At 34.1% G+C, this 27,274-nt stretch overlaps 2 protein-coding genes, 1 long non-coding RNA gene and 1 pseudogene across 14 annotated transcripts; 1 reads left to right on the top strand and 3 right to left on the bottom strand.

Annotated features, from left to right (window-relative positions):
- Nucleotides 1–325: 325 nt before the first annotated feature.
- Nucleotides 326–11,015, top strand: LOC131630244 (sterol 3-beta-glucosyltransferase UGT80A2-like). Of its 8 annotated transcripts, none has more exons than XM_058901035.1 (16): nt 326–708; nt 828–863; nt 962–1,096; nt 1,193–1,406; nt 1,820–1,927; nt 2,018–2,083; nt 2,163–2,306; nt 8,010–8,086; nt 8,336–8,410; nt 8,530–8,698; nt 8,777–8,853; nt 9,520–9,622; nt 9,713–9,795; nt 9,879–9,926; nt 10,014–10,163; nt 10,613–11,015. In XM_058901035.1, exons 6-16 carry the CDS (start codon nt 2,065–2,067, stop codon nt 10,802–10,804), a joined length of 1,137 nt encoding a protein of 378 aa, XP_058757018.1. In that variant the 5' UTR covers nt 326–708; nt 828–863; nt 962–1,096; nt 1,193–1,406; nt 1,820–1,927; nt 2,018–2,064; the 3' UTR covers nt 10,805–11,015. The 8 variants fall into 8 exon arrangements, with proteins under 8 accessions (XP_058757018.1, XP_058757019.1, XP_058757016.1 ...); XM_058901036.1 differs by having other exon boundaries at nt 777–863; nt 1,193–1,395; nt 1,835–1,927; XM_058901033.1 differs by having other exon boundaries at nt 777–863; nt 1,193–1,395.
- A 613-nt stretch (nt 11,016–11,628) lies between these two features.
- On the bottom strand, nt 11,629–15,890 carry LOC131630254 (protein LUTEIN DEFICIENT 5, chloroplastic-like; annotated as a pseudogene).
- LOC131630248 (uncharacterized) lies at nt 15,810–17,626 on the bottom strand. Of its 5 annotated transcripts, XR_009292286.1 has the most exons (4): nt 17,122–17,626; nt 16,893–17,003; nt 16,308–16,426; nt 15,810–15,958 (listed from the first exon to the last, which is right to left on the bottom strand). XR_009292286.1 is itself a non-coding variant. In XM_058901045.1 (3 exons), the coding sequence occupies exons 1-3, from the start codon at nt 17,264–17,266 to the stop codon at nt 16,392–16,394; spliced, it is 291 nt and encodes a 96-aa protein (XP_058757028.1). In that variant the 5' UTR covers nt 17,267–17,626; the 3' UTR covers nt 15,810–16,391. The 5 variants fall into 5 exon arrangements, 4 of the variants coding, with proteins under 4 accessions (XP_058757028.1, XP_058757027.1, XP_058757026.1 ...); XM_058901045.1 differs by having other exon boundaries at nt 15,810–16,426; XM_058901044.1 differs by lacking the exon at nt 16,308–16,426.
- A 3,197-nt stretch (nt 17,627–20,823) lies between these two features.
- On the bottom strand, nt 20,824–23,591 carry LOC131630250 (uncharacterized). Its single transcript, XR_009292287.1, has 3 exons — nt 23,202–23,591; nt 21,241–23,111; nt 20,824–21,091 (listed from the first exon to the last, which is right to left on the bottom strand). It is a non-coding gene; the product is annotated as an uncharacterized LOC131630250 (long non-coding RNA).
- Between the last annotated feature and the right edge of the window lie 3,683 nt (nt 23,592–27,274).

The raw sequence follows: 27,274 nt of genomic DNA, 5'->3' as shown, positions 1-27,274 counted from the left end.
CAATTAAAATAAATCATTTTATTTTTATAACAATTTTTTATGAGAAAATGGGTCATGCACTGACAGTGTAAAATATTTTTACACTGTCAACCAATCACCACCATGCATCCAATTAAAACATTCTTTTATTTTAAAAAAACTTTAATGACATGGCACATTCATGACTCCCTATTGGATGATAGTATAAAACTATTTTACACTGTCAGTACACTATCTTTTAACTCATTTTTTATTTATTATTTTATTAGTAAAATTGAAAACTCAAAAAATTTATCTTTTTGAAATTGTATTCGGTGGTTTTAATTAGACAGCAAAGCGGAACAAAATGGCGGCAACCAAAAATTAACATTTCATTGAAAAAAACCCGCTACAAACCTCCCAATTTCAAACCAAAGTTAAACACCCAAACACTCAAATTTTCGAGAAAACCAAATAGCTTCATGGAATTTCATTTTGGCGAAAACATTTTCAAAAACCCCTTTTTCTATATAGACACAATCTCCCGTTTCTTTTTTCTTCTTCCATATTTCACAAACCCTAATCTTGCTCCTCTTTCTTCATATTCGTTTACACTTTTCCATTCAATCGAAGATGCAGACTCGTGGTTCAAAAATGAGGGAAAAACACTGAACCAACGCAAAACATGAAATTTAACAGATTATTGAACCGTATGCATTTGATATTTCCAACTATCTTCGCCACATGGAGGTAAGATTTTGTTATTTTTACTTATTGTTTACAATTTTTAGGTTATTAAAGTTTTTTCTGTTTCTTAGACGGAGAAAAAGAGAACACCTATGTTTTACTGTGCAATTTGTGTGTTTCAGTGAGTCTCGGTGTTTTAATTGCTAGTACATCCTTGGGTAAATATTCAATGTCCTTTGCTTTAGTCTATTTAATATGTGAATGAGTAATATAATAAATGTATTTCAAGGCAATTAATGTTGAGAATCTATTGCAGATTTCATCACTTAGTGATTTCTTGGGTTATAAATCTGCTGAGTTGGAAGAATGTGTACTCATTTTACATGATTTATATTTGTCAAGAAAGGCGGCACCATTGAAAGCTATCAGGGATAAATACAAGCAACACAGGGTAATTGTTTAAGTCTTTCTTATTGTTTTAGTTACTTTTACGGTGGCCTTTTGATTTGAATTTCATCTTTATGCTTATTCATTCCTCTTATTGTAGGTTCTGCTCAATATGCTTCCTAAATACTACCATCATGCAGGAAGTTATGAAAATACACTCATTACAAAAGTCATCCTAAACAGTTCAAATATGCTTCCTAAATACTATCTTTTGTCTTTAACAGTTCGAATATGTCGTAGAGGTTCGGGACGCTCGTATGCTGTTGTCCACAAGTCATCCACATGCAAGTTTTCATCAATAATGTATATGTCTTGTATGTGTGTTGGTCGTATGTCTTATGTACTTGATTACATTGTCTCCAGGAATGTTTGGTTTGGTTTAGTTAATATCTGAATATGATGTTAATATTAGGAGCCTAAAACTAACTATATCTGATGGCTTTTATGCAACTGTCTTAAGTGATGCAAGCTGATACAAATAGTAATGATCTGCATGACACTCAACATATGAAAATTAATGTGGCTGTTTTGATTGTTACTACCAAGGATTAACAAATTTTCATCTGTCTTGTATTTATCTAGTTTAGTTTCTGATAGGACATAAATCAATTTGGCAGGAGACTAAAAGCCACCTTGTAGATATGTTATATTGGTCCCTTAATTCGTGTTGTTGCTACTTATTTTCTATTGCCTAATCTTAGAAGTTATCAAATATATGGTCATATAGGTCTTTCACATGTAGTTGAATGAAGGGGATGGAGCATTCTATGGACCAAAGATAGATATCAGTGCATCTGATGCGTTGAGTATAAAATTCCAGTGTGCAACTCTACAGGTTTACCCTGTTTGGCTTTACTTGCTTGCATTCACATGGTTCAGTTGTTAATTATTTTTACTGATAATTGGATAAACTGGCTCCTTGCAGCGTGACTTTCAGCTTCCTGATCGTTAAGTTGGAATTCTCGGCTGAGGATGAAGCCAAAATTGAGAGGTTCACCAAAAATCTTTTTCCTTTGTATCTTAATGAAGGATATACCTTGATTTCCTGAATACATGCTGTCTGATCCTAGTTGTTGGATACTCATTGGGAGTCTTTTGTTTATGTTCGGCGAACAATCTGGACTCTCGTTCAAGCTTCTATTTGGAAGGTGCTGATTCTCTGCCGAACGGTCATCTAAGGGATGCAATTAAGTATTCACAAGGGGTTACCAGTCTGTAGATGTTTGTAATTGGCAAAGGATTTTTGGTAATGTGCATGGGTATAAGATGTCCTGAGGATGTACTTCTGTTAGCTAATACAAGTTTACTAGATGTCAAGTGGAATGTTATGACATCAGTAAATGTTTCTGAACTGACAGTAGAAGGCACTGCAGTTTAGATATAAGTGGCACTATTCTAGGAAACTTACTGTTAGGATTTGACTACGAGCGAATCCTTATTTGTTGGAGCTGATTGTGGAATAATTATTTGTTATTATAACAAATATGGAGATATTCGTGGAGAATATCTTGGAGCTGCTATTTGTTGTTACAATAATATGGAGATATTTGTGGAGTAAATATAGCAGCGTTTTGTTATGAATTTGTTACAGCTTATGCTGTTATTTTGAAGGCCCAAATCCAGTTGGGATAAAAGGGTTATAAATAGAAGTTTTATAACCTACTTTGTAGAAGCCGTGAATTGAAGAAGATGTAGTTTTAGGGCTGAGTCTGTTAGGTGAACCACCCGGACTGTGGGATGGTCACCCTGTTTACCTTGAAGCCTGTAGGCAAGAGGAAGTTTGTTCTCACTCTAAACCTGTAGGTATGAGCTGAGTATTGTTCTTGGAGGAAGCTGTGAAGCAACTTCAAGGTGTGTTCTAAGTTAAAAGTTTAACCACTTTTAGTCTTAGGTGTTTTTGATAGAAGTGTTTCTTCTATCCTTCTTAGTATTTGAAGTGTTATAGGATATTAGGCAGTTGTAACAGTTCCTGGAATTAGGAGATTGTTCAACATCACTGCGGTGATTGGAATTGAGATGGGGATATCTCTTATCTAGGTGCGGTATCCTAGATAGAAGGGTCATTAGGTAGTCATTAGGTAAACAGTGGCTGTTGCCTGCAAACCTGAGGTTGTTTGTAAGAAAATAATACTACTGGAAGTGAACTTCATTCCTGGCTTGGTATGCCCCCAGATGTAGGTTGGTTAGAACCGAACTGGGTTAACAATTCTGTGTGCAATTTACTTTTTGCTGTTGTTAATTGTACGATGTCATAACATCAGAGATGACATCCATTGTTTACTTGTTAATCAAGTATTTAACAGAACCTGTCAACACTGAGTCTGCATATTTCAGCTATGCAGTTTTATAATGGTTCTGTAGTATTGTATGATCTCAACTTAATCCTGGACAGAAGATAATTTAAGAGATCAGTTGTAATACCCTGCATAATATATCTGCACAGCTAGATGTCTTAACATCGTGCTTGACATCTGAGACTGTCATACCAGAATTTCAATTGGTATCAGAGCAGGCATCCTGTCTGTTTCTGGATGAGATCTATGGGAGATACTTTCTGGTTTTATGCAAGGTAGATGATGTAATCAACAGCTAAAAGAGGAAGACAACAAGTGGCAGTTGGCTTTTTTCGTGTCTTGGATTAAATTACTCTTGGGCAGAAGGGTGATAAGATTGAAGACTCAAGAAGATGTGTGTGCTCTAAGCTGGTTGATTGTGTGTGCTGGATGTTTTGATTATGATACAACATTAATGAAGAACCATGAAGGGAGCATGGAGTCTAAGTACTGAGGAAGATTGTGTTCAATAAGGAATTGAACAGAGGGTGCGCTCTTGAAGACATGAAGATGCGTCTTATGTTTTCCATTCATCAAAGTACAAGGAAACATGTGTTGTCCTGGATAAGGTGAAAGTATTACTGTTGTTGTGCTGATTGTGTTTCCAGCATGGTGTTTTCTTGGTGGAAGGTGAGATTACCAAGGATGTGTGTGATGTCACACCTCATGTTATAACATGTTCTGCTTAATATGGATATGAAAAGCAGACAATGTGCTGAAGTTTGGAGAGCAACATTATTGTCAAAAGTGGCAGTTTTGACTTAGTGTGGATTGGAATGGGCAGATTCTAATCTAGATGACAGTAGTGGTCTAAACTACTTTCATGTTGAAGGCTTCATATGACATGAAGAGGGTTACTTGATCTTAAAGTTGGAAGATCTTGGTAACTAGGTGTGCTAGACCAAAGTTATCCATAGGTGCTTGGGTCTAGGGTATAGCTTGAAGCTGAAGCAAGCTATTTGTTAGGGTAAAACCAGTGTTATGCCCTATGTGTGATGCTTACTATTATAAGATGTGAAGTAAGCAATGTGTATTCTGTTGAAATAAGACTGCTGTCCGTTCTCTATCTCTGGGACATACTCAACAGAATTTATTTTAAGCAGATTCTTACAGCCATAACTGAAGTGTCAAAGATACTTGAGTAATCTCTCAAGTCCACTCATTTTGACATGGTTCATTATTGCTGATGAATGACTCTTGATCAATGTCAGTCATAAAATCTGCATGTGTTTTCCTGAAAGGAGGAATAAATGTCACACTAAAAGTTGTGACATCTGCACTGGTATGCAGCTACCAGTTGAAGAACAGATGTTCTGGTGCTAAGCAAATGTAGTGTGAGTACATATGTTTGGAACCTACTCCTGATCTGGAAGAGGAGACATCTGACTATGATTGATCAGGACACGATCAATTGGTAATTCTACAACAATGTTCATATATGTAGAAATTACTCTTTTTGCTCAAAATGCCATAATTGATTCATAAAGGTATACCTTTCTATCCCTTTATATTAAAATCAAGTTGAGCCTATATCTGGTTTTTTCTTCTGATCAAAGGAACCAGATGTATATTGTGATTCATTACCATAGAACAGTTGTTGGAACTGAATACTGTGTCTTATACACAGTGAAATATGGTTATGGATTGTGAACTTCCCTAAAGTAATATTCAAAGAAGGAAGTTATGTTGAAGAATCAAGGATGTCAGATGATCCATTGAAAATCTGACTTATTCAGTGTCATGCCATTCCTAAAGTCTTTCCAGAAATCTCTTGAGGGAATCTCCTCTAGAGGTATAGACTATGGCATCCAACATCTCATAATCAGAGTGTGAGTCTGTAGTGGTATATTGAGATGCTGGCTATCTATTCCTTGATTATGCTGATAAAAGAACTCTACTATCTTCACCAAACTGTAATGAACAAGCTATTAGAGATGTTAATCAAGAATCATGAAAGATGATGTCTCATCAGATGCTATAACATCATCTCAAAGTCTTCATGTGTTAAAGTTAATTTAGTGCTTATCATTGAAGACAATCTCATGGTTATACATTCTAAGTTCTTCTACAACGAGATACAGTAAGTGGCAGACTGTATATTGTGTAGCAAGTAACTAAAGTATTCCATATTTGGAAACTGTGGCAAGTCCAAGTGAAGGATGCTTTAAGTTCAAACATCAAAGATATCCTCTGTTTGTATAAGTAAGGGGGAGTAAAGGAGTTTGAAGATCAGCAATGACAAAGTTAATCTGCATATAATCTTCATGGAAAGTCTATCAATGACTAATCTCAAAAGCAGATGAACAATGTCATATGTGATGTCAGAACATAACTCACAACATGTTTTATCCTTGAAACCAGCAAGGAACATTCATTGATTTATCAACTAAAACATGTTCTGATGGTGTGTATCACTTGTTCTGATACAGTGCATGTTCCAACCATTGCACAAGTTCACCTGAAGCAGATTTCTCAAATAACATCTCTTGATCAAGACATTTGTTAAAGTCTAGGTATGTTATGCATTATGCTCAGGTTTATAGAGTCTTTTGTTTTAGTTTATTCTTTCATTATTTGAGTCACTTATATTTATTATTGAATATAAGTATAGTCCTGTGTCTAGAGTTTAGGTTATGTTTATCAAATTGTGATGAACATAGGGATTAAGGGTAGTGTTCAGATTTTGCAAAATCTGAGGTCAATCTTTGCAGTTGTTTTTGCATAAGATCTTGTGTTTTCTTCTTGCTCTTGTTTTGAGTCTTTATTTTCTAGTCTGAATACATGTTGCTTCTTGTATTCTCAGTAGTTCAACATAGAGTTATTGTCTATTTTGAATATGTCTTGTGAGTCTATAGTCTTGAACATTGACTGTCTTGTGTTCTGAGTCATCCAACATAGATAACTGGTTTACTATACAAGTAATTGGATGGGCCAAGTTATTGTATTGTCATATTGAGTATCCTCTTATGTTCCAAAAGAGGAAATAGAGTCTGTGAATGGAACTCTGAAGTTGAGGGGGAGCAGTATATGTCCTCAACTCAAAGGAATGATGTAGCTGTCTCAAAGAATGTTGAAACATCAATTTAAAATAAACAAGGTATGGCAATTTGGTTTGCTTGATTGATTTGGCAACATTTGTGGCCAAACAGGGGGAGAGATGCTGTATGTATGTCACTTACAAGCCTGTGAGGAAGTCTGTATGGTGTATTAGCTACAAGTACATCACTGTTGTGTATTGTGTCTTGTGAGGGAGTGACATATTGATTGTTTAGCCAAAAATTTGCCAAAGGGGGAGATTGTAGATGTTTGTAATTGGCAAAGGATTTTTGGTAATGTGCATGGGTATAAGATGTCCTGAGGATGTACTTCTGTTAGCTAATACAAGTTTACTAGATGTCAAGTGGAATGTTATGACATCAGTAAATGTTTCTGAACTGACAGTAGAAGGCACTGCAGTTTAGATATAAGTGGCACTATTCTAGGAAACTTACTGTTAGGATTTGACTACGAGCGAATCCTTATTTGTTGGAGCTGATTGTGGAATAATTATTTGTTATTATAACAAATATGGAGATATTCGTGGAGAATATCTTGGAGCTGCTATTTGTTGTTACAATAATATGGAGATATTTGTGGAGTAAATATAGCAGCGTTTTGTTATGAATTTGTTACAGCTTATGCTGTTATTTTGAAGGCCCAAATCCAGTTGGGATAAAAGGGTTATAAATAGAAGTTTTATAACCTACTTTGTAGAAGCCGTGAATTGAAGAAGATGTAGTTTTAGGGCTGAGTCTGTTAGGTGAACCACCCGGACTGTGGGATGGTCACCCTGTTTACCTTGAAGCCTGTAGGCAAGAGGAAGTTTGTTCTCACTCTAAACCTGTAGGTATGAGCTGAGTATTGTTCTTGGAGGAAGCTGTGAAGCAACTTCAAGGTGTGTTCTAAGTTAAAAGTTTAACCACTTTTAGTCTTAGGTGTTTTTGATAGAAGTGTTTCTTCTATCCTTCTTAGTATTTGAAGTGTTATAGGATATTAGGCAGTTGTAACAGTTCCTGGAATTAGGAGATTGTTCAACATCACTGCGGTGATTGGAATTGAGATGGGGATATCTCTTATCTAGGTGCGGTATCCTAGATAGAAGGGTCATTAGGTAGTCATTAGGTAAACAGTGGCTGTTGCCTGCAAACCTGAGGTTGTTTGTAAGAAAATAATACTACTGGAAGTGAACTTCATTCCTGGCTTGGTATGCCCCCAGATGTAGGTTGGTTAGAACCGAACTGGGTTAACAATTCTGTGTGCAATTTACTTTTTGCTGTTGTTAATTGTACGATGTCATAACATCAGAGATGACATCCATTGTTTACTTGTTAATCAAGTATTTAACAGAACCTGTCAACACTGAGTCTGCATATTTCAGCTATGCAGTTTTATAATGGTTCTGTAGTATTGTATGATCTCAACTTAATCCTGGACAGAAGATAATTTAAGAGATCAGTTGTAATACCCTGCATAATATATCTGCACAGCTAGATGTCTTAACATCGTGCTTGACATCTGAGACTGTCATACCAGAATTTCACAGTCCTTTGTTTCCTGAGGTTGAAAAGCTCTTGTCTTTGTTCAAGGATTCTTGCAAGGAACTCCTCAAGCTACGTAAACAGGTTTTTATTTTTCTTCTCTCTCAGATTTTGGTTGATGTAACGTTTCATTGCTGATTGCAGAGGATAACTGTTTGTTTAAATTATGCAAACCTAAGTTGCTTTAGCGTGCTATTATAGTAGTGCTGAAACTGTTATTTGGCAATACTTAACAATATTGGTATGTTCTGCAATGCTATTCGGCTATTTGCCAATATTGGGTTGGTGTCTCAATTTTATTATGCTAATGTTGTTTGTGTTTTTGAATGGAAGATTGATGGGAGACTACACAATCTTAAGAAAGATGTTTCTGTTCAAGACTCTAAGCATAGGAGGACACTAGCTGAGGTTTGTTTCTAAACTAGTCGGTCTGTGTTATTCTATTGAAATAAGAATAATAGAAATTAAATTTTTAATATTTGAAAAATAAGTGCATATATGTAACTAGCTTGATCTTTGCAATGCAGTTCAACAGGGGCACAAGTGCGATGCAACATTATGTGGCAACACGTCCAATGTTTATTGATGTGGAAGTGATGAATGCAGACACTAGGCTAGTTCTTGGTGAACAGTCGGCACAAAGTAGTCCTAATAATGTTGCTCGTGGGCTTCCCTCCTTGTACAAAGAAATCATAGGTTTGAATTATAACTTCTTCTGTTAGCGAAACTATTTTTTCTTGAAAGAATCAGTGATGGACATGTAATTTGTTGCAGACACTGTCCGTAAAGAGGCTGCAACAATCACTGCTGTATTCCCTTCACCCAGTGAAGTTATGTCAATTTTAGTTCAGGTACCATAAAATGATCCTCACCTAATATTGTGACTTTGAATAGGTCCCCTCATCACACTGATAAATCTAGGCATACACTGTTTAAGTATAACTTTTCAATGTATAATTTTCCATAATCATTAATCAATTGTGTGTGTGTGTGCGCGTCTATCTATATATATATATATATATATATATATATATATATATATATATATATATATATATATATATATATATATATAGACACACACATTAGATTCAAAGTGGTATGTTATGTTCCTCAACTTATTTTGATATCGTTAGTTGTGTTGGAAAATTGTCCGTGAAAATGAAAGTTGGAAGATCAGTTTTTTTGAAGTGTTTGAGGAAATGTCCGTAACGTAAAGATAAGTTTTTCCAAAATCCACCGAACAAAAGAGACCCGTCTTGAATGAAATTTGCATCAGTATTGAAATGTATTTACATTTAGAAACAACAATAGTAAAGGGTCACTCTAGAAACAAAAGGAAGAACTTTACCAGTTCTGGAAAAGATCAATTCAATAGGCATTCACCAGACCAGCCATTTGAAACGGGGCTACAAACCTATAATTCTGAGCTTAATCGTCTTGTTTATATACACCGATGCTTTTATTAAACTCCTTACAGACTTACATTCTAAATTTTGTTTTGAATTTTAAAACAGCCTCTACAGGAACCCGAAAAATTGACAAGAATTATTGTTCAAGCTCTGAAACGAACAGGGAAGAGAGGTATCATCAATAAAGGGTGGGGTGGTCTTGGGAATTGTGAGTCTTGATTTCTACTTCGAGCATGCCATCAGCTTACATTATTTTACTGCTCTGATTGTGAAGCATGTAGTGATTTCAATTTCTTAGTGGCAGAACTAAATACCTCCAAATCTGTGTACTTACTGGACAACTGTCCGCATGATTGGCTATTTCCACGATGCACTGCTGTGGTACGTACTAATTTTTTCTTGGTGGGAAGTATAGTTATTTTGAATTATAAATGAATCTCGGTTGATAGTTGCGAATGTTTCAGGTACATCATGGGGGCGCTGGAACAACTGCTGCTGGTCTTAGAGCTGAAGTAATTAGTGCAGTCTGAAATATTCTAAATAGAGTATTATACTATACATGTATCTCTAACGAGTTATCTCCTCTCTTTTATTTGTAGTGCCCAACTACAATTGTACCATTCTTTGGGGACCAGCCATTTTGGGGAGAGCGGGTGCACGCCAGAGGAGTAGGTCCCGCTCCCATCCCGGTCAAGGAGTTTACATTGGAAAGGCTGGTTGATGCCATACGCTTTATGCTGAATCCAGAGGTAATGTTCAATGGATATCACATCAGTTAGTGTTGGGAATGTAGCATCATTACGACGTACAATGAATTTCCTTGTTTAAGATGCACAAGCATCTGACACCATAATGAACCAGGCAAAAGGGGACTATGCTTTACCTAAGCAGCAATAGAAAATAGCTTATGCTTATCTGACATAATTTATCCGCTGAAATATAAGGATTTATATATTATGCTATAGGAAAGTGACTCGTACATTTTGGAGACAATAAAATAAACGACCATTATACAGTTTCCAACTTTTATAAAAGAATATTGAACAGATGGATGTAATGTTAACAAATATCAGTGATCATATTATAGATACTTCCTATTAAGTATGCCAATCACTACTGTTTGTTCATTGACAAAGGGACTTTTCTTCTAGTCTTATTTTAATGTCTTTTGATCTATTGTTCTGTGTTTTTTATGCAGGTGAAAATGCGGGCTGTTGAACTTGCCAATTCCATGAAAAACGAAGATGGGGTTGTGGGAGCTGTTAACGCCTTCTATAAACATTATCGACCCAAAAAACCTGATACTAAGGATGAGTCCAAGCCAGTAGCCTCAATAAATAAACATTTCTCCATACAAGGATGCTTTGGTTGCTACAAGTCTTCTAGATGAATAGGTCCTTGACATAGTTCTCGATGTAATCATGTTTATTCTTCAATTGATTGTGAAATGTAAATTGTCCTGGTGATTTTGTTGAGCTTCTCCAGAAATAGTTCAGAACAGTCAAAGTGTTATTATCCAATTTACCATCAATAGTCTTATTAGGATAAATTGAAGGATTTTGTTGAGCTTCTACAATTTATTTTTTCCCTTTTCAATTTAATGTTTATAGTTTTCATCTCCCTAAAACTCTGCAACTAAGGTTGTTCATGGTACAGTTTATTAAAAAATAAACTGTATCGAACTAAATCATAGTAAAAGTTTATTTAAATTGAACCGAACAGTTTCACTTTATTCAATACCAAACATAACCAAAATTATTGGTTTGGTATACCGTTTTGAAATTTCGAACCATAGTGAACTGTTAGAAGACAATTTTTTTTCAAACCAAACCGTTAAACTATTTTCCTTTTTTTTTTAAAAAATAATTTAAAACTTATTTTTAGTATTTTAATATTTTCAATTTAGATTCGGTTCGATTTACTATATGGTTCAGTTCTAGAACTATTTGTACAATATAGTATGATTCACTAACCAAACATAACGGTTCAATTAGTACGGTTCAATTAGTTTATCTTCAGTTCGATTAACAATTTATAACTTCAGTTCGATTCACAGTTTATTTAAACAGTCCTACCTGCAACGCCCGGGTTTTGGACCTAGTTGTATAGAAAAACACATGAAATATAAGAGAAACCTTATATTTTAACAATAAAAGTTCATGTAATTGTAAGCCTCGATTGATCCTTCATTTTGGGAACAAACAAATAAACACATAATAACAAAAAATGCATATATATAGAATAAAACTTGTAACTTTGATCCACATTCACAGTATTGCTGACTCTACATAGAAGATAAATCTATATTGACTTAAATACTATATTTCTTTAGAAGCTTTTTCAATAAGAAATGACCTGTGAATTGTACTCTATTTACTATGAATTGTGAAGGATTTGAAGTTTTGCTCTCTTCCTTTTGAAAAAGGAACTAACCAATAATCAATTCATTTTATGTTATATGAATCCACTTCCAGAAATCAGGACTTTTGAGCCTGAAAAACTTGGCCTTTCTGACCTATTTCCTCTTGATCAGAAATGTTCTTGGACGGATCCACTTCCAATGTCGACATCTGTAACGAGGGCACAATAGGAGGTTTTGTTCTCCGTGTTACAGTCATATTCAATCCTTGTGTTGTATGAATTGTGGCTCCAGTAGTCATCACAACCTATAAACAGACAATGAGTTGAGTCAATAGGGACCAAAACCGAGTATTACTAAAATATCGCAATAAAGTAACAAACAAACTTACCGGTGGAGCTCCAATCGCCATTTGAAAGTTGAACCGTCGAACAAGCATTGCAAGGGCTACTATAGTCTTTACAATAAGTATCATAAAAGCATACGAACAATTATTGTTACGTTAGTATGTGTACAGTATTTGCCCTCAACAAGTTTTAAGTATATAAGGGCGTACCTCGTATGAAGCAAACATATCCCCTATATATTTTCGCGGTCCTCCACCAAATGGAAGATATCTAATAGAAAGAATAACATATTAATTATTTGCTTGTTTATTATAAATCATGCAATGCAAGTTGATAAGATAGAGGTAATATACTTGAAGTTTTGATTCGTCTCGTTAGGGTTAGGTCCATCTAACGGCCATCTTTCCGGTTCAAATTTATCAGCACCATCCCACAAGGTTGGACTGCGATGCAGGTTCCAGACAGATATAAAGATATCTTCTCCTCTACAAATAATTAACGAGAAATTTAAATTCACCGTATTTAAGACCGACCCAGAATATTGCATGTTGAGGGAAAATATGTATTATATCACATATTGTGTGTGGATAAAAGTTAATGCAGCTATACAAGACAATAAACTTCGATGAAACTGTTCTTAACCAGCTAAACAAGATGATAGTTTTACCTTTTTATAGGATATTCTCCAAGTACATCATTTTCAAGAGAGCGGCCGACGAATCAACACGGGTGGTTGTGGATAAAGCCTCAATGACTGAAAATTGAGTATATGAAGAAAAGTTCATCTCTTGCTTGCTATAAATAATCACTTTAACAAATGATGGGAGACATGTCATTTTTGTACCTCATTAATCACTCGAGTTGTATATTTGAGTTTCTTCATGTCTTCAATAGTTGGAAATCGATCACCAAGCACCGAGTCAACCTGTGAAAATGTATATATTATCCTATTCTTGCGATCAAGAAATCTAATAGGATACTTAGATAATAATGCAAAAGCTAAGGATCTCATTAAACCTCTTCTTGGAGCTATGATACGACACTAGGCTCCTGCAGCCGATATAAAACAAGAAAAAAAAAATTATTTTTCATATTTGACAAGAAATAAGTGTGTGCATTTTTTGGTCTAGCTTTACGGCAGGCACAAACAAGCACACATGTGTATAGATATAGATACAAATAAACACATTTATTTTAATTTAATCTTAGCCACAAATTTATTACCTTTGAAAGAAGATAAAAGGTCCAAGTTAAAACAGCGGCCGATGTTTCATGTCCAGCAATGAGCATTGTCATTAAGTCGTCGCGAAGTTGTTTACTTGAAAACTACAAGGAGTCGTTACTTTCATAGTTTGCACTTACATCAAGTTTCTCTATTAATTAAAATAATTTGAAAAGTAGCTAGCATACATCATCTCCAGACGCCAACAAGAAGTGAAGAATACTTGGATCTTGTTCATTCATGTACTCTTCGTGAAACTGTAGCTCTTCTTCATCCACCATTCTCTGTAAACGATAATTGCACATTATATACGTATCTTACTTGAATCTATTTTGAGAACATAAGCTTGGCGTTTGTGTCGATGAAATGACAAAATTACCTTGCATATTGCGATGAGATTGTTAAGTGTATCATTGACAAGCTTGAGAGATGCAGCAACCTTCCTTTGACGTGGGGATATGTCTTTCCATATTGGGATAACCCAGACGGGAATAGGAGAAACGCTTCGATCTTCTGCTTCTCTCAGTACGGTATAAACAGCCTGACTAATTAGGTAAAGTGCAACAATTTGAAACTTGTACATAGTAACTTCACTCAGAATGAGCAAAATAAATTGTAAACCAGAGCAACAACCAAAAAAGGATAGAAAGGTAAGAAGCGGCGGATCCTTTAATTTCTATTAAGGTCAAAAATGGAGCCGAGAGAAGTTGGCTGCTGATGGGGGCAATTGCCTCAATATCAATATACTACTCTGGTCACTATTATAAGCGAGTATTCTCTTTTCAGGTTAATTGAGTAATTAATGTGTCTGATCTATATCGAGACCGATAAATAAACTATTCACTGAACCTGAAAATGGAATCTTTGCTTATAATAGTGACTAAAGGGTGTATGCCTGGGTACGGGAATATTCCAAAATGTTTACCTCAATTATACCAGTATCATTTGATAAACTATCAAAATCATAATTGAACACTGCTTTGCCAATGACGTCCAGCGTCAATCGAGAGAAAAGTGACTCCATCTCAACATCTTCTCCATCAGATGCAGCAGTATCTAGCTTCTGACAAAGCCTGTCTGTAGCTTGTCCAAAAAGGCCAATCATAGCTGCTACAAACTAAAAACACAATCAAGAAAGGAAAATCAAGAGCAAGATAGAGAAGTTTTATAAGTGATTTAAGAAAAAAATGTGAAGTAGTTGCAAGCATTTCCAAACACCATAAAATGAATAAATCCAAATGTCATAAACAGCTTTGTAATAATTTTTCCAACCTCAGAAAGGAACTCTTTGATTCATGACAATAGCAGCCAAGAAAAATATATTGGATATGATTCAACAGTGACTATAAGTAAATCAGTCTAAGAAAGAGCATTAGAAAACCTTCAGATGCAATGCTGGAACTATAGCACGCCGTCTAACTCGCCATATTTCTCCATCAGCTGGGATAAGTCCTTTCCCCATTACAAAATCAAGAATCTCAGCCAAGATACCCTGCACATGGAGAAGTAACAAACAATATAAGGAAGAAGTTCCAGAGCATAAAAGCAATTGTATAGTGTAAATCATTGTTTAATGTTGATTTGATTACCTTAGAATAAGCCTTTGCATTGTCTTTCAATATGTGTTTTGCAATAGCCGGATCCGATACTATCAGAAAGGACTGCAAAATATCCAATAAAGAAAGTCAATTATCCCATTTAAGGCAACTTTTACTATCGACATAATAAGGTGAGAGGAGTCTCTCCCCATCTCAGTGCCATGGCAAAGAATCAAAATGATTACCTATGGTGCACCGACACATTCAACTAGTTCTACTTTCATAGGTGATTATAAAGCACCTACTAATGAGGGACCCTTTGATCGTAACAAACCTAAGTTATTCAATTGTCATGGATAGAAGGTCAAGCATGTGAGTCAAACCTTCATCAACTATCCCATATAAGGGGAACAGATCCTCTCCGTTTTTTCTCCCGTGTTTTCTCAAGTTTCGAATCTCAAAATCCTCGTACAAGACATTGTTTTCAAAGAGAGAATGAACTAAAATTCAGCTAGAAAAAAGAGTTAACTAACCTTTGGACCAAAATTAAGCCTGAAAATCCCACCATATGTGATGAAAAGTTCATACAAGGGAATGAAGAAAGCCTCGCTTCGAATGGCTTTAATCGACCCTTTTGCCTCAGGAATTTTGGGATACAGGCCAAATAAAAACTCCAGAATCTCATTGGGCACTCCCAAATTTGACAAGCTCTTCTTTAATACAGAAGGAAAACTATATCAAACCCACAACAAAAAAGCAAACAAAAATCATTCTTGAACTGTCCCCAAATCAAATTACATACTAAAATTAATGATGATATTAATCACCAACCCATCATTGAATTTAGACAAAGAATCAAGGAAATAATAAAAATTTGATAACTTTAAGATTTTTGATACATACCCAGATTCCTGTTTGACAGTGAATTCTCCTGATGCAATTCTAGCAGACAATTCAGCTCGTTGCTTCTCTTCAACAAGTTGCTCCACGCTCTTAACACCATCATCTGTTGAGCAAGATCTTCCTTTTCAGCTAAATCTTTCAACTCTTCTTCTAGGTACTCCATATTCTCCTTCAACTGTTTATCAAAGCCACTTGGAAATTTTATGACAATAGATTTTTGAACTCTTTAATTACCTTGGTGACAATCATAAAAGACCCATGATAAAATATTGTTATCTTACAACACAGAATATTTGATCCTTTTGTAAACAAGCCCTGCTAATGCATCTGATTGGGAAATGATTGCACCAAAAAATGGCACAAGATAATTTTCCCAAAAATTTCATGATAGAGAAGATTTTGCAAAACATCAAAGTCTCTTGAAATGGTGGGAATAGAGTATAGAATAATTGTGAAACTTAACTACAAACCAAATATAACTTTTGTTAACATTAATAGATTATATCTTGAAGACAACGGTGTACCAAATTCAGTCCGACACAAACATCGAGATGGACACTTCCATGACAATTTATAATGCAGTGGCACCATAATATCTATCAATGTGATCATAAGTACAAAGCCAAAAGAAAAACATGCTCACCTGCAACAGTCAAAGAAGCATTAGTAATATCTCGATGTTTTAGAGCTTAGTCGGGCGAGTAAAGCATAGCAAAAGCGGATATTGCTAATTGTATGTTCTTCTTTCTTTCAAAGCGGTTAATAGAAAGAAAGTTTGTCCTACAACAGAAGCATTAAAAAAACACAAAATTGTGACTCTATAAACAAGGTTTTAATAATAAGCTACATGCAAGTTATTTACTTAGAGGAAGTGGGTTCATTGAATTGATCCACGTTCACTGCTGGGTATAGGACAACTGGTCAAATTCCTTTAGCATTTAGATGCTTAAAAGTATTTGCAAAAGTAGATGCAGTGCATTTGCTGTTAACAAGTATCAAATCGGCCATTCATGCAATTCGGCAATGCTTAATAAGATGCAAGATTCAATATAAACATGAGAAGATAATAGTGCTTAAAAGAAAAATAGAAAAGGGATACAAGGTTAAACCAGTTGTGATTTCTTCTGCGTAGTCTATTGGTTTGGTTTCCTGTACATCCTCCTGAGGAAAGTTGAATGTTGAGCCAGCAACAAGTCTGGAAAATGACAGTAGAATACAACCTACCAAGAAAATGAATTAACTGAGATAAATTGAAGATACAAAACTTGAATGTACACACACATATTTTGCTACCTTTGTAGCCCTTTTAAGTTTCAAGATGGGGATAACCACGGAGACCTGTGCATAACTCTTCCTCCGACGGCGGAGACAAATCGACATAAGAGAAGCTTTCCGCCGGCAAATCTCTGGATAAGATGCTGGAGGTTTCCTCGTTGTATAGGAGATCATCGTCGAGGAAGAAGTTGGAGTAGGAGAGCGACATCGCAGCGGAGGAATTTAGGGATTTAGGGTTTCGAATTGATTTCTTCGATTGGGAAGTTGGGAGAAAGAACAAGAAGAACGAATTTGAAGAAAAAAATATAATTTGTGTTTAAAATAAATTCTCATCTAATAAAATAAAAGTTAATTTTAATTTGTAAGATATTATTAAATGAATGGGGACTTATATGCAATAATCAAAAGTTTTTTTTAAAAATGGGTCCCACAGTAAAGTTATTTTTACCATAGAGCTGATGTGGCTTAAATTAACTTAGAATTAATTAGGGTTGATTAGGGCTTTAATTCTATTGGTCAATTGCAGTGACTTCACCACTGAAGTCAAATGGGCGAATGCACCGTAGAATCTCCCATTCATATATTGTCAATTAATTTCTTCTGATCCAATGAGTTCCACATGCTGTTTTGCTGTACCATTTGGGCTGGGTTGTATTTAGCATGCGTGTAGTCTTTTCATGATTGAGAAGTGTGACATATTATTCAATACATTGTCTTAATAACAATCAATATAAGCAAGCGTTTTTTATTTAATATTTTACATTTTTACAGGGTTTGATTAATAATGTTAAAATATGATTAATTCAACTCGGTTGATGGTTAATTCAATAGACGGTCAAAATTATGATGAATTTATTTACGTGAAATAATAAACTAGGGAGGTTGGCAGAAGGGAGAGGAAGTTAAACCTGAGACTCCAAATTGAGGAGACTTTTCCTTTTTGATAATGAATTGGCCATCTTTATTGATTTCCACTCCGTCATTAGTGATTTCACCCCTTTTGCTGAGAGAGATGTGTGAATGTGGCGTGAGTCGAATGATGGGTTTATTCCGTATCTCCGCTTACTCTTGTCTTTTGGCCCGTGTGTTCCCCCCGGTTGTTAGGTTTCTCATGTTGATTTAGTTCTTCTGGCTATTTGGTGTGGCTGATCTCCTTCTAAATTCGTAGTTTTCTCTAATCAGCTTTTTCAGGATCGTATCATGCTAGAGTTAACTCACTTAATGGAGGTGTTCCGCTAACCTCTGGGACTATTTTCTGTCCCTTTTGCTCGGTGCACATTGAGACGTCCTCCCATCTCTTTGTAACCTGCGAGATAGCATCCTATGTGTGGTATATGATCTTTAGGTGGTTAGGGTGGTGTATTGTTTTGCATTGTGATACTTTGACCATTTTCAAGATGTTTATCTCTTCGTGTAAAGTCTTTAGGATTAGAGGGAGGTTGAAGATGGTTTGGCATGCCGTAATTTGGTCTATTTGGAAATCTCAGAATGATATAGTTTTGAAGACATGAACATCTTTTTGGTTTGAAAATGACATCTTGATAGGTTTGTGAAAAACTCCGATACCTTCTCTGTCTGGCTTGAGAATCCTATCATGTTACTTGACCATTAGAGAGGTGAGTGATTTCGACCTCCACTGAAAGTGTTCTTATTGCATTCGTTTGTAGTTTATTGCTCCTACAACTGACTTAAATTAAAGAGATCTAGTTTGTCTGATGCGTGTTTTTTCTGTGTGTTTTATATCTTGTATTTTTTTTAGATCCTCTTTGTCATGGATTGAGATTTTTTTAATCTTGTTGGTTTGGCTTTGTTGTGTTGGTTTTGGCCCTGAATTTGGTACTCTTTCTTCTAGAGATCTTTTGTATTTTGACCTTAATGCTTCCCTTTTTATCTATATATTATTCGTTTGCCTCTAACAAAAATCTACTCTATTGAATTAACAACGTTTTTGTTAGGGATTAACCCGGTGTCACATAGCTGTAATAAATTATATACATATGAAGCATTTTCTTTCTTAGTATGAGTGTATGTGGTTGTGATAGCTGCATGTTTTTTGGCCAATTTAATAATACACTACTCTCGTTCTTTTTTTTCCTTTCTATTTTTAAATAACATAGGAGTGCAAATGCATCACATAGTGGTGATGAAATCGCAACTAAAGAAAAAATTGAAAATGATATATATGAGAGCCCGGAATTTATAATTCAAGCTATATTTTAAATCATCGGAGATTCCAACTTTTCTTCCTGAAGCTCACTTGTTACAGGTGATTTTGTCTATTTGTATCTAGCAGAAGAGTGGGACTTCCTGTTAGGAGAAGAAAAATGTGGGTTCTCAATAGCGAGAGATAGGTGGATATAAATAGTGGATAATTCAGTAGAAAAATTCTTATAGCAGTTGTCCCAAATGATCTTGAAGTAGGCTCTGATGCTATCTTTATTGTGATTACCATAAGTTAACTTTACCAAAATTCCTTTCAAAGGTGGAAATTAGAGTTGATTCATCTGAGGTGGTGGAGATTGTTGGCCGAAATCAGACTGCAAGTGTTGGGAGGTCTATTGTTCAAGAAATCTGGAGGTTATTGAGAGGGAGAGAAAGAGGGATAGGGAGATGAAGAGAGAGAGAGAGAGTGTGTGTTTGTGTGTGAGAGGGGCCAAAGTATTTTTATATTGTTCAATTGGTCTTGAAAACACTTTTCTTTAGCGGAGATTACTCAGACTTTGATAATAAATTACTACTCCATATTTAAAGTGATTACTTATCATCTTAATTCCATTTATAATAATTGTGTCCAACTAATATTCTTTTTAAGTGGATATATGCGAAAAACATCATAAAAGACATACACGCGTTAACACACTTTTGTTTTGCTTCTGTTCAATTCATGCATTTTCGCACTAAAAAAGGGAGAGAGTGAGATATTAGAATACTAAAGCATATTGAAATTGAATACTACTTATCATCTTATTTTTAATTATAATAATTGTGTCTAAATAATATTATTTTTTATGCGACGTGCACAAAAATCTCATAGAAAATAACATGCGTTAGCGCAATAAAAAAAGCGGACAAACAGACACGAAAATGTCTGTTTGATATACTTATTTAATGTCTATTCCCTTTTCATATAATAGATTTATGCACGTTTAAAATATAATATTGGGTTAGCGCAATAAAAAAATGAAGAAAGGAATATTCTAACATTTTTTTAAATATAAATTAGAGTATTTCCAATGTTAAAAAAGCATCACATTTTGAGGAAGCTTACTTTTCTGTGTCTGTTTGTCCATTTTTTTCAATTCACTCAAGTGTCAAAATATAAATAGATATTTTTTGTGTAAACTTTGTGATAAGTACCCATATGTCTATTTGTCCATTTTTTTTTAATTTTATTTTGCGTTTGTTTATGTTGGTTGGTTGGATCTTGAGTCCGTGTTGATTGTAATCTCTGTGTTGGTTAATTGAAAGTATTACTTAATTCCCTAAAAAGAATACAAATTTAATATTACTGTTCACTATTCCAAATGAATGAGTACATACATCTTAAGAATCTGCAAAATTTAAAATATTAATTGTTTGCTCACACAAATAAGAACACACTTAAGAAGATAAATATGGAAGTAATAAAAGTCATCCCCATAACCGTAATAAAATAAGAGTATTATACGGGTTGAGAAAACTACATTATAACATAATATTACAGTTACAAAGAATATTTTCTTTCAAAAACTGCAATTAATTAGTGTAAATTTGGAGTGATAAAAGAGTAAGACTATCCTATGTCTATTGGTATAGATTAAGAGAAATAGTAAAAAAAATAGATCACTAAATAAAACAAAAGAAGAAAAGAATGTCTATTTCTCTTGTATGATCTTTCTCCCTCTCTAATTTCTTTTACAATGTCTCTCTCAACAACAACAAATATGAAAAATGGAGTGGTAAAAAATCCAAAACTATTGGTAATCAATTTTACCCTCTTCCATCAATTGATTAATTTGAATTCAATAAATCCAACAACACTTTCTGCAATAATCTACAACACATGTCAACATCATAAGAAAACATTAACAAAAAAAATATAAATTCTATCAATTTGAATGAGATAAGTGAGTATTGCAGAAAAAACTGAAAAGAACACAATGCATGTTCCTGTAACCCTTGTCACATGTATTTAGTGTATACCTACTAAGTGAAGAGTTCCGACCCCATAATTGCCACCACTGATTGCATCGACAACTGCTATCAACGCTGATTACAATCGGTGGCTCGGTGATGTCACTGCTGGTTGTACTGCTGTTTGGCCGTTACTGCTTATGTGATATATGCATAAAGAAATTATACTACTTCATACAAATTGTTAGTGGAGTATAAAAACATTGTAGTAATAACCAATGTCAATTATGGTAGTAATTTGTCCATAGTAGTAGGACACAGAAAATACAAATTGCCACTACAGTAAGAGAATAAAATTAGAAATTGCCCTGTATTTATATGAATTGATGGTGGTAATAATATCAACCATGGTAGTAAATGGATTTACCAATTAGTTTGTTATAAATGTGATGATAAAAAAACTCCCCAGTAACTTTCAACAGTTATTTTCGTGCAGTTATCAAGTGTAAGTATACAACTTGTTTTTTTATTAACTTTTTTATTTAAAAAATAAATAAAATAACTGTTTATTTATTGTAATTAACTAAAAGACAAAGGGTATTATAGGAATGGAAATAAGCCAGCCCAAAATCTTGTATCCTCTTTATATATACTAGCGTCTAAACGGGCACTCTCGTGCCCGTTTATCCGCTTTTTTAATGCGCACAGCAGCAAATTATGAATTGTTTTTTTTTCAAAATTTTGAATTTAATTTATCTTATACTTTATAGAAAAAAATTATGATATGTATTTTTATGTAGTATAACTAATTATAATTTGTTGATTTTGCATCTCAATATTGATATGCGACGATGTTTATATTCATGTGCACAACATCAAAACACAAACATATTTTTTATGTCATTTTGATCTAAGTTAAAAATATTTATTAAATAATATATATATCTCTCTCTCTCTCTCTCTCTCACACACAGAGTTGGGTAACCTCTCTTACTCAAAGTTGGGTAAGGTTACCCTGAGTGTAAAATGTCTTGAAAACAACAAACAAATGTACTATTTAATAAATAATTAAATATATAAAAGTTAAATGGTGTTATGTGATTAACTGAAGGTACACTATTCATCATTCTTTAACTTTTACATATTTAATTATTTATTAAGAGAAAAAGGGATATGCACTGACAGTGTAAAATATTTTTACACTGTCAACTAATCACAACCATGCATCCAATTAAAACATAATTTTAATTTAAAAAATTAATATGACATGGCAAGTGTAAGGATTTTGATTGGATGTATGTGTAAAGTTTGTTTACACTGTCAGTGCACTACCTTTAAACTCATTTATTAAATAATACATTTGTTTGGTGTTTTCAAGACATTTTACACTGAAGGTAACCTTATCCAACTTTTTAAATTGGGTAAATAAGTATTCACCAATTTCATATATATCAACAATAAATAACCATTCTATTGGTATAACTGAAATTATATTCGAAAATATAATGACATATAATAATAGGCGAGATAGATGTATACATTGTCACAGGAAGCTTCTTAGGATGAATATCGTGATGGTTCTTTTGGCTTTGCACGTGATTTACTTGAATGTTTCTCATAGTACTTCTGCAGTAAAAGATATCTTCATTTAACAAAGCAAACCAGATCCAATAAAAAGAAATATTCAATTACTTACTTACAAAGGAAAACAAAACTTAAAAAAAAACAAAAACTCCTATGATTTCATTACATATACAGGTACCACTTCATGGAGAAAAAAAGGCAGTTTTTGGAATAGAAAAAATTAGAAGTATAAAACTTAACCAAATTCAAAATCAAAATAATCCAAATAAAAATGACCAATTTTCAAAACAAATAAAAGCAAACTGAATGCAGAAGAAGCATAGGAGACTTTGAGTGTGTTTTTAATTTGAATATATCTGAAAGTAACAGAGAAAATAAAAAAGATGTTAGACAGCCATGGAAATGAGAGGAAGGGAGAAAGGAAGAAATAAATAGGCAATGTTTACCCAATTCAATGATTGATAGATGACAATGGCAAAGGCCAAGAGCAATATTTGATTAATTTCAATGTCTATTAGCAAACATAAGTAAAAGTACAGAAATAGAAATTGGCAAAGCATTGGCTGTTACTAAAATTCAATACTAATTTTCATAGTCCTCTTTTTCCATCATCTTCTGTGTCTTCTTCCTTTTCCCTATCACTCTCTCTTCAGTTTTTTAACTTTTCTTTTGTTTTTGATTAGTGTAATGTGTATCGAACCCATGATAATATGATTGTTTTAAATAGGTTAAATGTGGAAGTTGATTATTTTGATGGGTAACCGCAGTTTTGAACTTTTTGGCTTTTTACTAATACTCTTTTTTTAATCCATAAAAGTGATTAATAATGAGTTGGTTAGAACAGGGGTATAATTGGAATGAAAATAGGCCAGTCCAAAATAGCCTATCCCCTTTATATATTGTTATATATATATATATATATATATATATATATATATATATATATATATATATATATATATATATATATATATATATATATATATATATATATATAAATAAATAAGAGCACAAATAGTACTCGAATTAGTTGCAGTATAAAAGCTTTTCATCCAAACCAACAGCCCAATACAAATAAGTTTACATGACATCTAAAGGACTATGATTCCATTCATAAAAATTACAAAACACTTTTTGTTTTGTGCCCATAGCCAACCACCACCAAGAATACATCCAATAGAACACAAGAAAGTGATTAAGAAAGTGGTCAGTTTATTAGAATCAAAGGACCAATTGAGGAATTTAGGTGTCGCATGGGCATTTGTGGAAATCCATGCATGGGCTGAAGGCTAATATGGTATTTTGGCATGGGAATTACTAAAGAGAAAGCTGGGTTGATACACATTTCTCATCTCCCCCATGACCAATCCTTTTAGACAATTTCTCAATCTACTCCATGGAACTCTTAGCCACCACGTAAAATTCTAATTTTGCCCCCAGCTTCCGTAGATGTACTTCCGGAAGCATCCTGGATTTGAAAAAAAATTGTGTTTGCTACCGTAGATGCATTTACGGAAGGAGTGTTCCGTAGGTGCATCTAGAGAACAGTCTGCTAAATTTTCAAATCATGTTCATTTCACTCCAAAACTCAATTTTGGTTACAATAATATTTTAAAATACAAATGTAAAACTAAAGAGACGCATTTTAAATACAATAGTCGGTAAATAAAAAATACATCGTATAAATAATGTCGGTCATAATGTCGAATACATCATCAAAATAAGGTCGAATACATCATCAAAGAAAATACAAACATAAAAATAGACCACAGGCATCACTACTGTGTGTTCCGAACATCATCCTGATGCTCTCCATTACGGCATCCGCCTCCGCCTCTGCGTCCACCACGGTCTCTCCTGGCTCTGCCTCTAGTGTCAAATGCCCCACTAGTCCTGGCACGATTTCTACGGTATAGAAATGTCTCATGTGCTAGCCTAATCATAGTATCCACCACACGCCTCTGCGCATACTCCTCAAGGAATAGACCATCTACAATGGCTCCTAGACTTGTGTCAACTATCGCATGACACCAAGGAAGGAGATCGTGAGTGTGGTCCATCTCAGCCTAATGAGCCCGCAGAATCTCCTCGTGGGCTGGTCTGGGTGGATCTCCAAGTGCAACGGGTAGCATGTTCGGGTGTGAGACCCTGTAGTACCAGGTGATGTATCCCTCGATGCAGCTTCAATCGCTCTCTGCTCTCGTTGCCCGAGCCTCCTCAGGAACTATGTGCCCAAAAATAAGTTATTTACTAATGTTAACGGAACGACCATGTTGATATGGTATTCCGAAAGATATATTTTGTAGTAGTGGCGCCACTTTTCCCCTTAGTTGGATATGTACTGTTAAGAGTGGAGAAAAACTCATTTTTACTCTTAGTTGGTTTATATACCCGAGGTAATAGGTGAACATTTTGATTAGGGGGAGAATTTTTACCTCGGTTGGGAGTTTCAACGAAGGGGAAATCCCTTCTTTTTATAAAATTTAATTGTTTTTTAATTTTACATAATTTTCTTTTTAACTTGATTTTTTTTTATAAAAAAAAAAATCTAAATTACACATTTTGTGAAACATAACCAAATGATACATTTACCAAAATACATTAATCACACCAAAACTAAAATGTCACATGTGTTCTTTTTTAAGAACTAAACTAAAATATACAAATAGTTATTCAACAAGACAAGAACTAGAAGAAATAAAAATTAGTTTAACAAAACCACAACATTAAACCTTCAATGTCAACACCAATAACAACATTAATTTTTCTTATAATAAAATAACTTTATTAAACAATTAAACATTAAATTTCAACAACAAAAATAACTTTAAGCCTTTTACTTAATACAACATTAACAACAACAAAATTATCATAAATAAATTATCATAGATAAAGTGATTATCTTCTTCCATGAATTAATTATGCCAACAAAGACAATATTCAATATATTTCTCATCACATAATAATCACACTCGTATTCTTTTGGTTGTAGCCTTGCTTACAAATAAGTTTATAGATTTAAATATATTTATAGTCCCCTTAAATATCTCAAACTTCACTTTTAGTTTCTAAAAAATTTACCTTTAAATAATGGTCCTTCAAATATTTTTCATCCACACTATTATTCTTCCTATTAACGTCCGTTAACAGAAACTGATGTGGCATGCCACATGTAATTTTTTTAATGGGTGTACACATGGAAATGCTAGTGTGGTAAAAATATTGACATGGATGCCACATGGCAATTTGTTGTTATTTTATATTATTAATATTAATGGTTAAATATACAATATTCCTCTGTAATATAGACGAAATTCGCTTTACCCCTTGTAAAATACAATTTGGATTCCCCCTTAAAATGTTAAAATTTATGTCTTTTGCCCCATAAGTGCACAAGTTACCCCACTGTAATATTTTTTTACTAACCACCCCCCCCCCCCCCCCACCCACCAGAATCAATGTTTAATTTTTCCATTTAGGGAGGAATAAAAAAATATTACATGGAGGTAATCCAAAAAATATATATATTGTAGGGGGTAAAGTGATATTAACCCTAATATTAATTAGTCATATAAAGACTGTAAGTTTGACGATAAATTCGTTGCTTAGATGAACATGATACAAAAACCCAAAAATAACAACTAATTTTCGGCATTTCAAAATATTTTCTCTGCAACAGTTCGAAACCAAGCAATAAGTCAAAAAATAATGCCGAAATAAATCGAAATGAGCCGAAATTAGTCAAAATAAGTTGAAATAAGTCGAAATAAGCCAAATAAACCTCAGAAAACACCAGAGAGTATTTATGTCCGTTAAAGGTGCGGTCGGTTGCGTTGGGAAGCTAATACTTAGACCTTTTGAGGATTAAATGTGTAGACGAGATCGTAATTATAGTAATGCATCATGATTTTTATTTGTATGAATGATGTTGTGAATATGATTTATTCTTACGAGGTTTATATGAGTAATATGGTGGAAGTAGTACGTAATTGTGTGCATGACATGAGTTTAGTGTTGAAATTGAACATATGTATACTTAATTTGATAAATTAGATGTCAAAACATTGGTATAGGATGATTAGCCGTGATACTAGGAAGATGTATTGGAGTCTTAATTTGATTCTATTATGATTTAAGAATGTTATGCTGAGAAATGTAGCACCCTTTGATATTGTTATTTTTCACATGTTTTCTTTAAATCATACGTTCAAGGTTAAGGATTTTACAGATCTGGCCACTAGGAAGGTATTTGGACGGACTAGGCACGCGACTAAAAGCATCGTTTAGATAGGGGCGTCAGCAGCCTAACTTTCCAATAAGATACATATTTAAGAGAGCTGCAGAAAGTTTCCACTTCATCTCAAAAGGTAAGCAAAGCTTTGGCTCCATCCAATTTCCTTAATATTGTGGGTAGTCAAGTGATGCATCTGGTTAGAATGATGGAGAGAAAGACCAAGGATCTTAATTTTTCCTAAAAGGAGTTAGAGTTCTTACGCAATTAATATAATTCTCTGACTTA

This window comes from Vicia villosa, unplaced genomic scaffold (genome assembly GCF_029867415.1).
Source record: "Vicia villosa cultivar HV-30 ecotype Madison, WI unplaced genomic scaffold, Vvil1.0 ctg.000664F_1_1, whole genome shotgun sequence".
Classification (NCBI taxonomy): Eukaryota; Viridiplantae; Streptophyta; class Magnoliopsida; order Fabales; family Fabaceae; genus Vicia; species Vicia villosa.
Note: the sequence above shows the minus strand (reverse complement) of the source record. Positions and strands in the feature narration are given on the sequence as shown.